Source organism: Chiloscyllium punctatum, chromosome 17, assembly GCF_047496795.1.
Source record: "Chiloscyllium punctatum isolate Juve2018m chromosome 17, sChiPun1.3, whole genome shotgun sequence".
Taxonomy (NCBI): domain Eukaryota; kingdom Metazoa; phylum Chordata; class Chondrichthyes; order Orectolobiformes; family Hemiscylliidae; genus Chiloscyllium; species Chiloscyllium punctatum.
The window spans coordinates 68104407-68120067 of record NC_092755.1 but is presented as its reverse complement, the minus strand read 5'-3'; the positions used below and the strand labels follow the sequence as shown (position 1 = coordinate 68120067).

Sequence of the window (15661 nt, the reverse complement as noted above, 5' to 3'; positions counted from 1 at the left end):
ACCACCTGACGCCTGAAAGAAGAACGCCTTATCTTCCACTTCGGAACACTTCAATCCCAGGGCATTAATGTGGATTTCAACAGTTTCCTCATTCCCCCCCACCTTACCCCAGTTCCAACCTTCCAGCTCAGTACTGTCCTCATGACCTGTCCTACCTGCCAATCTCCCTTCCCACCTAACTGCTCCACCCTCCCCTCTGACCTATCACCTCCATCCCTACCCCCATTCACCTATTGTACTCTCTGCTACCTTCTCCCCAGCCCCATGCACTATGCTGGCATTGTCTCATACTGTTGTCATGCTCAGAAACATAGTATAAGAAAAGTTTATTCTTATTACTTAATAAATTACGTTTCAGTCTTTTTCAGATGGCTGGTGACTTGGAGGATCTTGAAAATGTATTTAATAGAACCGATTCTTCAAAGGCTTTTGGTTCTGGGTCATGTTCTGCCCTCATCAAATTGTTGCCAGGCAACAAAGATCTCCTGGTAGCCCATGACACTTGGACTAACTATCAGTCAATGCTGAGAATCATTAAAAAATACAAACTGTCTTTTAAAGATGTTCCAGAAGGTATGTGTGCACATTTATCTTTTTGTAAAATTATTCAACAACTTCTTCAGGAAGTCTCCTTAAATCTTAAACGTTAAAGCACACAAACTAGCAAAGATAAATCGTTAATTCCAGAACTCAATGATTAATCTGGTTTAGGTTTGCACTGAAAAGTGTAATTGGTGAGAGTAATCAGAAGTAACTCAGAGTAAAGGAGTTATAGAATGTCATTATCCGGCACTCTTGGCCCAACAGTAAAATAATGCAAGTCTGCTTACATTATAGGCTGCTTTAATACTTTTGGTGGATTTCAAGAGAACACAAAAGTACAGCCATCATGGCAGTGGATGCTTTTATATGACCCCCTGTTTCAAATGTGAAAGATGACAGATAATCTAAAGTGTGATTATGGCCATGAAGCCAGACTATAGAACATATACATCAACTTGCCCTGTAAGATCTATAGCTGGAGGCACCTCATTTCTCTACTGTACATCTCATCAAATTCCTGATGAAGGGCTTACGTTGAATCTCCTGTGCCTCAGATGCTGCCTGACCTGCAATGCTTTTCCAGCGCCATGCTTTTTGACACTGAACTCCAGCATCTGCAGTTCTCACTTTCTCCCTGTATATCTCTGGAGGCTAACAACTAGATATTTCATTGTAGGCTTTACCCATCAAATAAAGTTGTAATTGGTAGTCCTGGTTGCATGAAATGGAAGTGTTCTGTGATCCAGCATGCAATTCGTGTACAAGATTTTTTTTTGAAGTTACCCTTGATAAATGCGTTGATGAATTCCTTAAATGTGAATGTTAATATAGGGATATTTAAAGTCTCAAAAATTATATATGTTTGCTCATTGGCAGATACATAAACAGGGTGTTATATCCAGTTAGGAACTATATAACATTTTAAGAAAAATCTAAGCAACTCAATTTAGCCATTTGAACTTTGCCTCAAGATTTCATTTTCTACTTAACAGATGAACTTTATATGAAAAGATTAAACAGAACAAACATTATTAACAGAACAATATTTTCAAAGCTATGTATATTGTGCAGTCAGATTCACTCTTACTTATCTCAATAATTCTCAAATAAGACATATTAATGTGAAAGTTTTGACTTCTGTAGGGGCCACCTATAAGTATGTCACAGTTCTTGCAAGAATTCTCCTCTGCTCCAGCTGTTCATAGATGTAAAACTTTAATATACCATCTTTTGATGGTGGATGCCTCTGTCTTTTTCAGTAACTGGAAGATATTCTGCTTATTGCTTTCTTTGGCACAAGACCCTGATGAGACCTTTTAGCTTCAAATTTCAGATTTAGTTTCCCTCTCAAAATTCAAACTGCAATTGAGTCTCACATTCCAAGTGGTGATTGAAGATGTTACATTTTTGGTCTACTTGCAGTGAAGGCTACTGTAATTTACTTTGGCTATCTTCTCTCAGTGAGACATAAAATGTACACTGTTTCATCTGCATTTAAGTCTCAAAATAAACAGATTAATTGAAATCATAGCGCCTCCTGATGCTCCATCTATCTCCATTACAGCATAGCTGCTCTAGAATGTCCTCAAAACTGACCCTAGCTTAAGTGTCATAGAACATAAAAAATGACAGCACAGTACAGACCCATCGATGTTGTGCCGACCTGTGGAACCAGTCCCATTTTCATCCATTTGTTTATCCAGTGACCATTTAAATGCCCTTAAAGTTGGCGAGTCTACTACTGTTGCAGGTGGTGCATTCAACACCCATACTACACTGAGTAAAGGAACTACCTCTCACATCTGTCCTACAATTATCACCCCTCAATTTAAAACTATGTCCCCTCATGCTAGCCATCACCATCCAAGAAAAACGGCTCTCACTGTTCACCCTGCCTAACCCTGTGATTATCTTATGTCTCAATTAAGTCACCTCTCAATCTTTTTTCCTCTAACGAAAACAGCCTCAAGTCCCTCAGCCTTTCCTCATAAGACCTTCCCTCCATACCAGACAACATGCTAATAAATCTCCTCTGAACCATTTCCAAAGTTTTCGCATCCTTTCTATAATGTGGTGACCAGAATTAAACCCAATACTCCCAAGTGCAGCTGCACCAGAGCTTTGTACAGCTGCAGCATGACCTTGTGGCTCTGAAACTCAACCCCTTTACCAAGAAAAGTTAACACTGTGAGCTTTTTTTTAAATAAATATTTTTATTAGAAACTTTTTCAAATCTTTCACAAAACTATATATATAAAAAAAACAAAATACGAAAAGATAGAGGTAGTGTCCTCTCTCGATATTATTAATAATAAATTACCAGAACAAATGTATCTACTTCAACTAAACTACAATCAAAGAAAAGTTAAATTAAGCTGAATTCAAATTCACTTAAATTAAATTGTATCACATTACTTTATTTCACTCACCACACCTCCACTGAGGCTTCCACCCTGGGAACGCCAGTCATTGTACCCGTATTTTCTTTTCCCAGCTTCCCACTTCCAGGGCCCTCTGGGCACCCATAATGATTCCCACAGCTACACCACGGCCCTAATTAATATCGTTGATAAACCTGCGTCAATATAATTTAGAAAGGGCCACCACGTCTTATAAACCTGCTCCATTTTGTGGTGCACCATATTTGTAAGGTAGTCTTGGGGGAGATGCTCCATCACTAGCCTACGCCACCCCGTAAGACCTGGGGATTTTTCCAACGTCCAATTCATTAAAATGTACATCCTAGCACAGTGGGCAATTATGTTACACAATCTCTTCCCGTGTTCCCCTGGAGACGGCAAATTTGGCAACCCCAAGAGAAGAAATACCGGGCCCACTTTGACTTCAGTTCCCAAGGTTTCCTTCAGCTCCCTTACCATGGCACTCCAGTATCTCCGGATTGTACAACATGACCAGTAGCAGTGTGTGTGAGTGTCTATACTATTACATTGGGACACCTTGGAGATGCTCCTCTCTTGAACTTAGCTAGCTCTCTGACACCACATGAGCCCTGTGTAAAATCTTCAATTGCATGGCCTGTGCTTTGTTACATATTTAGATTTTCTTTACATTTTCCCATATATCTTCCCATGTTTCTGATGAAATATCCTCTCCTAGTTCCCGATTCCACGTCCTACAGAGTTTCTCCACATTTCGTAAGGCACATCCTTTCTGTAAATGATACAAAGAACTAACCAAAAGATCATCCGTGCACTGGAGCACTGTTTTCTCCAAGTCTGCCTTGTAAACTGAGCCAGGAGCATGGTCTTCCTCTGTATATAATCCCTTGTCTGAAAGTACTGGAAAAGGTCCCGACAATCCAAAAGACCATCCATATTTCTGACTTAGTGGGCTAATGACATCAAGACTCCCCCTCAAATAAATCTCCCAAACAAGTGATTCACTTATTCTCCCTTAACTTAAAGCCAGAGTCCATCACTCCAGGTTCAAACCGTTGGGCTCCCGCCAAGGGGGTAAACTGCGAGGTCTTAAGCCACTTGTCCTTGTCTTGCCTCCAAGCTTTCACGGTATTTAAAATGTTTGGGCTCGTACACTGCTCGATCATGGATTTAATCTTATCCATGAATAATAGATTAACAAAGGGACATCTCGACTGTGAGGCTTCAACATCAAGCTAAATTGACCTCAAACCCGGTCACCCACATATGCTAACAGGGCGCTTATTTGATATCTCTTCAAGTCCTGAAGATCCACCTCTCCCTCATCCTGCGAAAGCTGCAATTTTGGTAAATTTAATTAGGGGGTGCCTGCGTCACCAAATAAAGGACCCTAGCCAACCACTGAGCCTCCGTAACACTTGGCTGGGGAGCAGCAACGGGAGTATTCTCATGGGATACAACATGCGAGGAAGAACATTCATTTTAATCAGGGCTATTCGGCCTAACCATGACAACGGTAACCCCTCCCACTGCTGCAAATCCTGTTTTATCCTCTCCAATAGTTAGCTTTATACAGCTGTTGGAAGGCATGGGTAATAAAAATTCCCAAATACGAAAAAACCTTTTCACGATCACTTAAGTGGGAACTGCATTCCATCCTCCAGATCAGGCACCCCCACCGGCATGGCTTCCGATTTTGTAAAGTTGATCCTGTATACTGAAAAACCGCCAAACAAATTAATTGTTTAAATCAATCAAGGAACAGGCTCCTCCAGATTGGCCAAGAACAAAAGGACATCATCAGCGTATAGGGTGATCTTATACTCCCCCATTCCCACCCTTGGCACCACTATTTCAGGTCTCTCTTGACAGCCTCAGCTAATGGCTCAATTGCCAAAGTAAATAACAGCGGTGAGAGAGGACACCCCTCTCAACTACCTCTCCAAATGCTAAAATTACCTAACTTAGTGCCTTTTGTAATGACTCCTGCCTTCATTATACAACACTGCCACTCATTTGGCAAAGGCTCTCCCAGACCAAAGCGCTCTAGGACCCCAAACAGATATCGCCATTCTATCCGGTCAAATGCCTTTTCTGCATCTAGGGAGACCACCAAACCCCGGATCAATCTTTGCTGGCATGCTTGGAGTATGTTCAGTACCCTCCTGGTATTGTTGGAGGAGCTACAGCTCTTGATAAAACCTATTTGATCTTCTTTTATAATATGGAGCAAGACATTTCTCAACCTCCAGGCCAGCACCTTTGACAGAATTTTAAAGTCTACGTTCAACAACAAAATTGGTCTGTATGAAGCACATTCTTCAGGGTTTTTCCCCTTCTTTAAAATGAGGGAGATATTCGCCTCCCTAAGAGAGAGTGGAAGACAATCCTGTGTATATGAATAGCTATGCATCCCCAAAAGTGGCTCCACCAACACATTTATGAATTCCTTATCAAACTCACTTGGGAATCCATGTGGCCCCAGTGCTTTGCCACCTTGGAGATGCTTTATTGCTTCTGCACCTCTTGTATCATCATAGGCGCATTCAGCAGGGAGACCTGTTCCATGTTTATACTCGGGGGGTGCAGCTTATCAAAAAAGGACTGCATTTTCACTGCACCGTCTTCGCCGTCTTCTGACTGGTATAACTCTGCAACGTATTCCCTAAATCTAATATTAATCTTCTTCAACTGACGGGTAACTGTGCCAGCCTTCTCTCTAACAGACCTAATAGACTGGGAAGCATTTTTCTTTCTGGCCAGGTATCTACTTGGCTTATCTCCAAATTCAAACAATCTTTGTTCAGCAGAGGAGACTTTTTTTTTGCCACCTGTGTGTGTGATGAGTCGAGAGCAGTGCGGACACCCGTAACCCGCTGCAGCTTGACCAATGAAGGCCTATTATAACATACTTCCTCAGCTACCTTCAGCTGGGTCTCCAGCATCTGTTGCTGCTACCGTGTACATTCTTAACAATCCTATCAACCTGGGTGGCAACTTTCACACATCTAAAGACATGTACACTGAGGTCTCTCTGCTCATCTATACTATCAAGAATCTTACCATTAGCCCAGTACTCTTATTCCTGTTGCTTCTTCCAAAGTGAATCACCTCTCACTTTTTCACCCTAAACTCCATTTGCCACCTCTCAGCCCAGCTCTATAGCTTGTCTATGTCCCTCTGTAACCTGCAACATCCTTCGGCACTATCTACAACTCCATTGATCTTACTGTCACCTGAAAATTTACCTCATCCAAGTCATTTTTATAAATAACAAACAGCAGTGGCCCCAAAACAGATCCTTGCAGTACACCACTAGTACCTGAACTCCAGAATGAACATTTTCCATCAATCACTGCCCTCCTGTCTTCTTTCAGCTAGCCAATTTCTGATCCAAACCACTAAATCACCCTCAATCCCATGCATCTATATTTTGTGCAATAGCCTGCCATGGGGAACCTTATTAAACACCTTACTGATATCCATGTATACCACATCAACCATTTTACTCTCATCCACCTGTTTGATCACCATCTCCAAGAACTCAATAAGGTTTGTGAGGCATGACCTACCCTTCAAAACCATGTTGACTATTCCTAATCAACTTATTCCTCTCGAGATGATTATAAATTCTATCTCTTATAACCTTTTCCAACACTTTCCCCACAACCAAAGTTAGCTCACTGGTCTTTAATTACCAGGGTTGTCTCTCCTCTCCTTGAACAAGGAGACATTTGCTATCCTCGAGTCTTCTGGCAATATTCCTGCAGACAATGATGACATAAAGAGCAAAGCCAAAAGCTTTACAATCTCCTCTCTGGCTTCCCAGAGAATCCTAGGATAAATCCCATCTAGCCCAGGGGACTTATCTATTTTCGCACCTTCCCGAATTGCTAACAACTCCTCCTTGTGAATCTCAATCCTGTCTAGTTTAATAGCCTATATCTCTGTATTCTCCTCGACAACATCATTTTTTCCAGTGTGAATACTGACAAAAAGTATTCATTTAATGCTTCCCCTATCTCCTCTGACTTCATGCAAAACTTTCCACTACTATCCTTAATTGGCCCTAATCTTTCTCCAGTGTTGTGTGTTGCTAGAAAAGCACAGCAGGACAGGCAACATCCGAGGAGCAGGAAAGTCAACGTTTCGGGCAGGGGCCCTTCATCAGGAATGATTCCTGGTGAAAGGCTCCGGCCCGAAACGTCGACTTTCCTGCTCCTCGGATGTTGCCTATCCTGCTGTGCTTTTCTAGCAACACACTCTCAACTCTGATCTCCAGCATCTGCAGACCTTACTGTCACCTAATCTTTCTCCAGTCATTCTTTTATTCCTGATATACCTAGAGAAAACTTTAGGGTTTTCCTTGATCCTATCTGCCAACGGCTTCTCATGTCCCTTCCTGGCACTTCTTAGCTCTCTCTTTTCAGTCCTTCCTGGTTAATTTGTAACTCTCAAGTGCCCTAACTGCGCCTTCACATCTCATCCTAACATAAGCCGCAGCCTTCCTCTTGACAAGCAATTCAACTTCTTTGGTAAACCACAGTTCCCTCGCTCGACCACTTCCTCCCTGCCTGACAGGTGTACACTTATCAAGGACATGCAGTTGATGTTTGTTGAATAAGCTCCATGTTTCAATTGTGCCCATCCCCTGCAGTTTCCTTCCCCAGCCAATGCATCCTAAATCTTGCCTAATCACATTGTATTTGCCTTTTCCCCCAGCTATAAATCTTGCCCTGCAGTATATACCTATTTTTTTCCATCACTAAAGTAAACATAACCAATTTGTGGTCACTATCACCAAAGTGCTCACCTACGTCCAAATCTAACACCTGGCCAAGGTTCGTTACCCAGTACCAAATCCAATATGGCATTGCCCCTTGTTGGCTTGTCTACATACTGTGTTACGACGGGTAAACTCCTCTACTAATTTAAACCCAACACACAGAGAAGCTCACCTTGCGGTGTAAGTTAAATTTCAAGAGGCAAAGAACTATCCCAGAGGGCACTATTTAAAGTAAAAATTAACAATTTTATTCTTTTGAGTCCAACAGAGAATATTAAAACCAACAACTATTTACAACTCCTTGCTCTTAAACCTATCTTTTACCTCCCACTCTGCAATATTGATTCAATTAAGTTTTACAAAAAAAATTCCAATTTCAAAACCATCCACCTGTCAATCTTCTCTCTGTATCTTCCTCTGTAGAATTTCCTCTGGTTTTTTTCAGTATTCTGCTTCACCTTTCAGAGAGCTATTCGGCTGGCAGTCTATACTTGTTGGTTTTCTTGGCAGTTCTCCCCCTAACTGTTCAAAATGTCCAGTTTTATACCCCAAATCATGGATTTTTTTCATTAGTTTGATGTCATCAAACACTGAATTCAAATCCAATTGAATTTTGGTATCTGGGGCATAATTTAAACTGGCTGAACTTGAATTTGTTATTAGATTAGATTCCCTACAGTGCAGAAACAGGCTCTTCAGCCCAATAAGTCCACACTGACCCTCCGAAGAGTAACCCACCATTTCCCTCTGACTAATGCACCTAGCACTATGGGCAATTGAGCATGGCCAAATCACCTGGCCTGCACATCTTTTGGATTGTGGGAGGAAACAGGAGCAGACGGGGGAAAACCCATGCAGACACTGGGAGAATGTGCAAACTCCACACACAGTCACCCAAGGCTGAGAATCAAACCTGGGATCCTGGTGCTGTGAGGCAGCAGTGCTATCCACTGAGCCACCATACCGCCCATGACCATGCATCTCCATGCTATTTGTTTCAACCAAGTGTTCCATTTTCACTTTGTTCAGGACATTCTGCGCTTTCAGTCAGTCCTTGCTAGCTTTCTCTATCTCTCTTAAAGGTACATACACCTCTACACCTTCATAACGCTGTGTCAGGAAACCCTCCTGCACATATTAGACAAAACACTGACCCCTCTAAAGTACTCAAACTATGGTATTTCCAGTCAATATTTGGAAAGTTCAAGCTCCCCGTAACAACCACCCTGTTACTCTTGCTCCTATCCAGAATTATCTTTGCTATTCGTTTTTCTATATCTCTGGTACTATTTGGAGGCCTATAGAAAACTTCCAACAGGGTGGCTCTCCTTTCCTGTTTCTAACCTCATCTCATACTATCTCAGTAGACAAATCCTCAAGCGTCCTTTCTGCCGCCATAATACTGTCCTTGCCTAACATTGCCACACCTCCCCCTCTTTTACCACTGTTTGTATTCTTACTGAAACACCTATATCCCAAAACCTGCAACAACCATTCCAGTCCCTGCTCTATCCATGTCTCTGAAATGGCCACAACATCAAAGTCCCAGGTATCAACCCATGCTGCAAGTTCACCCACCTTATTCCGGATGCTCCTGGCATTGGAGTGGACACACTTCAAAACCACTTTCCTGCTTGCAGGTGAACTCTTGCGATCTTTAAACCTCATTTCTGACTTCACTGCTCTTGACCTCCTGCACACTGGAGCTGCAATTTAGGTACCCATCCCCCTGATGAATTAGTTTATACCCTCCCGAAGAGCATTAGCATGTTCCGCCCCAGGATTTTAGTACCCCTCTGTGTCAGGTGTTGACCATCCTTTTTGTAGAGGTCCCACCTGCCCCATAATGAGCTCCAAGTATTCGAAACCCTCCCTCCTGCACAATCCCTGTAGCCATATGTTCAACTCTTGCTCTCACTCGCTCTCTCTCCCTCCCTTTTCCTCTCCCGGCACGGGCAACAAACCAGAGATGATAACTGTTTGTTTTAGCACTAAGCTTCTGCCCTAGCTCCCTGAATTTCTGCCTTAAGTCGGAAAAGGAATGGGGATTTATGTCGTTAGTGCCTATATGGACCACGACTCTGGGCTGCTCCCCGACCCCTTGAGGATCCCAAAAACATGATCTGAAACATCACGAATCCTGGCACCAGGGAGGCAACACACCAACTGAGAGTCTCATTCTCACAGAACCTCCTATCTGTCCCCCCTCACTCTGCAGTCTGCAATGACAAATGTACTGCTCATCTTCCCCCTTCCCTTCTGAACAACAAGGACAGACACTGTGCCAGAGACCTGTACCCCATGTCCTAAATTTAAAATTCCTTTAATGATCCTTATGGAAAACATGGATTTTACAACTTAGTATACTGATATTTGTAAACTAATTTATCTCCACCTCCCAAAACAAATACACCTCTGTGGAATGCCATTATTACAGGGGATTTCATTTCTCTAGCTGAGTAATCCCATCTGCTGTTTTAAAACCCTTTCTCTTCTATTCTGACTTTATGAAGGAGACATGAGTCTCCCTTTGAGCTGCCATTTCTTGATGTGTTCTGGCAATCTGAGTTCAGCACTTTAATTATCTTACCATCGCAGCTTTAGTCTTCACAGAACTAAATATTGCTCCTAAAATATTAGCAAAAACCACAAACTAGATACTCAACAACAGCAAAAAAAATTGTTATTTAAAAGAAGAAAGATTAGAGTCATGAACTTTTGATAGTTGGATAGTATTAGTCCTATCCCTAATAAAATCTACTGTTCTGTTGTTTTATTTGCTTAGGTGGCCTCACCATACCAGGTGAGGAGCAAGCCTTCTCATCATATCCTGGGACACTATTTTCTGCTGACGATTTCTACATCATGAGCAGTAAATTGGTGAGCAACTATTGCTATATGTTTTTAATTCTTTTCTCTGTTCTTTCTTTTAATATCTCAATTGCAGCGGAGGCAGATTTAGATCTGCTTTCTTCCCTATCCACGCTGGATATCATAACTGTGGGTCATAACTGTCTTTGGGCAGAATCCCCAAGATGAATTTCTTTAACGAACCTTAAATATCAGCTTATCATCTGTGACATTACTCATTGTAAGACAAATGATTGCGGCATAGTGATATGTCCTAGATAAACCGAAGATTATCCACTCCTTTCATTTCCAAAAAAACCTGAGGAGCCTCACTACCATCTCCCAGATCACCTTACCATTCATCCCATATCTCTTCTCTTGTTTCTTTTCTGTTGCCATTTATATTTTCCTCCTCCTTTTAATATCATCTCATTAGCTCTTTTATGAGGTAATTGATTACAATTGGACTTCAGAGAATGAACATATTTTGCTGATTTGATTAGATTAGATTCCCTACAGAGAGGAAACAGTCCCTTCAGCCCACAAGTCCACACCGACCCTCCGAAGAATAATCCACCCAGACCCATATCCCTCTGATTAATGCACCCAAACACTATGGGCAATTTAGAATGACCATTCACCTGCACATCTTTGGACTATGGGAGGAAACTGGAGCACCCAGAGGAAACCCATGCAGACACAGGGAGAATGTGTAAACTCCACATAAACAGTCGCCCAAGGCTGGAATTGAACCTGGGTTCCTGGTGCTGTGAGGCGGCAGTGCTAACCATTGAACCACGGTGCTACCCAAAATCTGTTTTTTCTTTTCTTTATAATTCCCAAAGAAGTTGTTTTTCTATATTAGTTTAAATGTAATAAGTCCCAAGGCACTTTGTCAGAGCATCACAATTCACCCTGAGGCAAATATGGAGAGATTAGTACAGGAGGCTGAAAGTTTCTTGAAGCAGGTATGGTTTACAGTATACTACAGAAATTATGGAGAGATATGTAACGTAAATCCAAAGTTTAAGGCCTCAGCAGATGGTAGCATGAATTAAGGAAGGATGCATAAAAGGCAGGAGTTGGGAGAGTGTAGAATTTTCACAAGGCTAGAAGATAGCACAGAAACAGGGAAGGCTGAAGCCATGCAAGCATTTGAACAGGAGAGTAAGATATTTAAAAAAACGAATTTGTTGTTCAGAACTCCGTGCAGGTCAGCAAGCAGAGGTGATGTGAATTAAGGAGTAGGCTGCCTTTGTAGTGGAAAGAATGTGGGGTTGTGGCGGGTGTTGGTCATCTCGGGGTCAAATAAGTCAGCGAGGTTATGAAAGTTTTGTTGATTCTTAGATAGGTGCTGTATTAGGGGTAATGGTCTGAGCAGATTCAATGGCTAGCTCAACAATTTTATTTTGAAAGCTCAAGACAATGATATCCCCTTTTTAAGAAAGAATAGGAAAATGTTGGGTGATCCACAGCTTGATATCTAACAACTAAGGAAATGCAAGAGCTAACAGTTGGTGGTAAGGTGAAGCTAGCTGCTTTCAAGATGCATGTCGAGCGTGTCAACAGACAATGATGTAGATGACCAGTATGTAGAGAGAAGTAAGAGGGTAGTAAATTCTTAGCGAAATGTAGAGGAATTGGTGTAAGGCTGAAAGAGAAGCTGTTGCAGGAGATTATCTGGTCACAACTGGCTATGTCAAATTGGAACTGAATTTTGGATTAGTGGTGCTGGAAAAGCACCGCAGTTTAGGCAGCATCCAAGGAGCAGTAAAATCGACGTTTCGGGCAAAAGCCCTTCATCAGGAATAAGTGGAACTGAACACGGGCGATCTGGCTAAGTTGAACGTAGGCAGAAAAGCACCTGGAAATTATAGCTGTTTACATCAGAAGCAGACATCCATGCAGGCAGACTGTTCACAGTTGGATTGTTTCATTATTGCTGCATACTTAGGGAGTCAGCAAATTCAGGGATTTGTGTGTGTTCAGGCAAGAAGTCTCAGACAGTCTGTGGGGAGTGTTCCTATGTGTACAAATTATGGGAAAGTAGTTTTGATTTTTTTTGAGAGAAAATATTCCATTGAGAGGTGTGTAGAGAAGTTGGTGTAGAATTCTCATAATTGCTGCATTATAAAGAATATGATTTCGTGCAACTGTTGGTAAAAGTATAATTAGAGAGGGAGGTAGCCTAGAACATCAGTGAGAGTAGAAAGTACTCCTATCCATGGCATATTGATGACAGCTGCAATTTTAAAATAGAAGTACTTGAAGATGAATATGATTCATTAAATATTATATTGCTTATATTTTTTCCATTAGGTAGCTCTAGAAACCACAATAGGTAATAATAACGCACGTTTGTGGAAGTTTGTGCAGCCCGTCGGCTCAGTGATGGAGTGGTTAAGGAACATAGTAGCTAATCGCCTGGCTAGGAATGGTGCAGAATGGGCTGCAATTTTTAGGAATTTCAACAGTGGCACGTAAGATCTGTTAATTTCAAATGCCTTGTGTTGCACAACAATTTTTATTTAAAAATTCATTATGGAATGTGAGTGAGCTGGTAAGGCTGGTATTTTTTATCTATCGTTAACTATGTTTGGGAAAATAGGGGTGACTTCACCTGAAACTGCTGAAGCCTGTGGTAATTGATAGCGAGTTCCAGGATCTTGACCCAGCGACACTGAAGGTATTTCCAAGTAAAGATGTTGTATAACTTCAGGGGGATTTTTTTTTCCCCATTGTTTTTCTAGATGGCTTTCCACAGTACATTTTGCACAACACTGCAGCCACAATACACCTGTGGTGGAATGCATGAAGATTTAAGATAGTGGATATGGTGCTGGACAGGCATGCTGCTTTATCCTAAAGTATAAGCTTCTCAAGTATTGCTTGAGCTGCACTCATCAAGGTTTTTATATCTGTCGTGGAATGTAGGCTTTACTGTCAAATTTTGTTGCAGATTCTTAATTACCCTTAAGGTGATTTGGGATCAGAAAATTAAATTTGCCACAATAAGGATGAATCTTATGGATTTTGTTTGCTGCAAAAGGTCGAGTTGTGTAAATATCTTAAGACAAATCCACTATAAAGCTGTTTTAGGTTCAAGTGTGAATAAAAGGTACAATCCCACCTTGGGAGCTAATGGTCTCAACTAATCAGTTTATTTAAAAAAAACAATTTCTTTTCACATACTGACAATCTGACTGCCACTTGAAGATTAGGCCTGCATTTATGCATAAACACATATAAAGAGCTTGACCAGGGAGCAGAGCACTGTAACAATGGAATATAACATAACATTATGACTCCAGACGTCTATTTTGCAAAAATAAATCTTGAAACAGTCCCTACAACTTAATAACCATTAAAAAAGATTTAGTTTTACTGTAATTCACAGACTAAGATTTCCAAAGTATTTCAGTCCAATGCTAAGTACATATCTGTCAAGACATCCAAAACCGATGACTCGTGACTTTAAAATATTTGTTGTTTAAATATAAATGCGTATCATTACGTTTCATGCTTTTCATTACATTGAGGATCTACTTTACGTCATTTAATTTTCCCTTGTCTTTGAATAAAATTATTCACCCCTCAAAAGATTGCATTTAACTGTATTGAAAATTTGTTTTAACTGATCAGTGATATAAGTACAACAAATATTAAAATATTGAACATCTACTTTGTATTTCTTTAATTAAACTTCTAAATGTGCAGTTTGAGTTTTTGTTCAGAAAATGCTTTTGATTTATTTTTTCATTTCATTCTTGCTACTTAATTAATTTCCATAACTTCAAGTCTGAAGCCTTTTGTGACTATGTTCAACGACTGACTAAAGTAACCAAGTTGAAAAAATAAAACCTACAGTTTATCAACCCAGTTTTCACTCTAGAGTCTGATTTATCCAATATCACCTTCAGCTGGGATCATAGAGATCGGAAAGGTTAGGACTGTTCTTGGAATAGAACAGTTGTTTTCAAGACTGAGGGTTTTGTTAGAGAATTCTTTTTGCCCTCTATCGAGGTGAGTCAATTACTTGAGGTAGTACGTTGATAAAAGATCTGGATGGGATGTCAAGAAGATGTTTTCACTGAGAAGTTAGGTTCTGAAATGTTATACTTGAAAACGTGATGGGGACTGATTCTATAACTTTCGAAAGGAAATTGAGGATGAAGAAAGGCATGACTGCTTTCTCGGAGCCAGCTCAGGCACTACAGGCCAGATGGTGGCCTCATGTGTTGTAAATTTCTCTGATTCTATTCTGTTTAAGCATGCACATTCTCTCTAACCTTAGTAAGCTAATAAAAACTGGTATCTTTGTTTCTTGGTCAACTTTAATGCTTAGTCACTCAGCTTTAATGGACACTTGAAAATAATATACTGGTTGTTGGAGACTGATAATGATATGTTAAAAGTTTTTATTTTCTTTTACAGATACAATAATCAATGGATGATTGTGGACTATAATTACTTTACACCAGGACAATTTGATATGAAAAAGAATTTATTGACTATTTTAGAACAAATACCGTAAGTATGAATGAGATCCCAACTGATTTTAATTGGATTTATTTTTCAGATAATCTTTGGAGAATTTTCCTTTGCACTGTGTGCTTTCAGCATTTAGTACTCTCTTTTTTTGAAATAAAGTAAAATAATTTTGTATTTTTGTTTGTAGCTAAGTTGTGTGGATAGCTAGATGTAATTTGCTGATTATATTCTACAGATTGCTACTGTGCATTGTTTGCTATTGTATTTCATAATTTCTCACGTGACTCTCCTCTGTAATTGCAGTGGGCAAATAATAACTGCTGATAAAACAGATGAACTGATGCAGAGTGGTTACTGGGCAAGTTACAATGTACCGTAAGTGTGAGATTTGATGGGTTCTATGAACCATTGTGTTTATGTGTAGCTTTGTGTTTACGTCTCCATTAGTTAAATTCAAACTATTCCCTTGGTAAGATTCCTGTGTGCACATCAGAGAAGAAGAAAGGTGCTCTTCCATCGGATTAATTTTGTTTTTGTACTCTTACCATATTTGTACCTCTCTTCCTCCCATCCCCTCCAAGATTGTCAACAT

The 15661-nt window shown here is 40.6% G+C and overlaps 1 protein-coding gene across 1 annotated transcript in view; it reads left to right on the top strand.

The window, feature by feature from the left end:
- Positions 1-15661, top strand: part of plbd2 (phospholipase B domain containing 2) — a 41498-nt gene that overhangs the window by 14396 nt on the left and 11441 nt on the right. The window contains exons 5-9 of the mRNA XM_072587356.1: positions 359-573; positions 10514-10608; positions 12898-13058; positions 15013-15108; positions 15373-15444. Of these exons, the coding sequence (XP_072443457.1) occupies positions 359-573; positions 10514-10608; positions 12898-13058; positions 15013-15108; positions 15373-15444 (639 nt within the window). The remainder of the gene's footprint in view (positions 1-358; positions 574-10513; positions 10609-12897; positions 13059-15012; positions 15109-15372; positions 15445-15661) is intronic.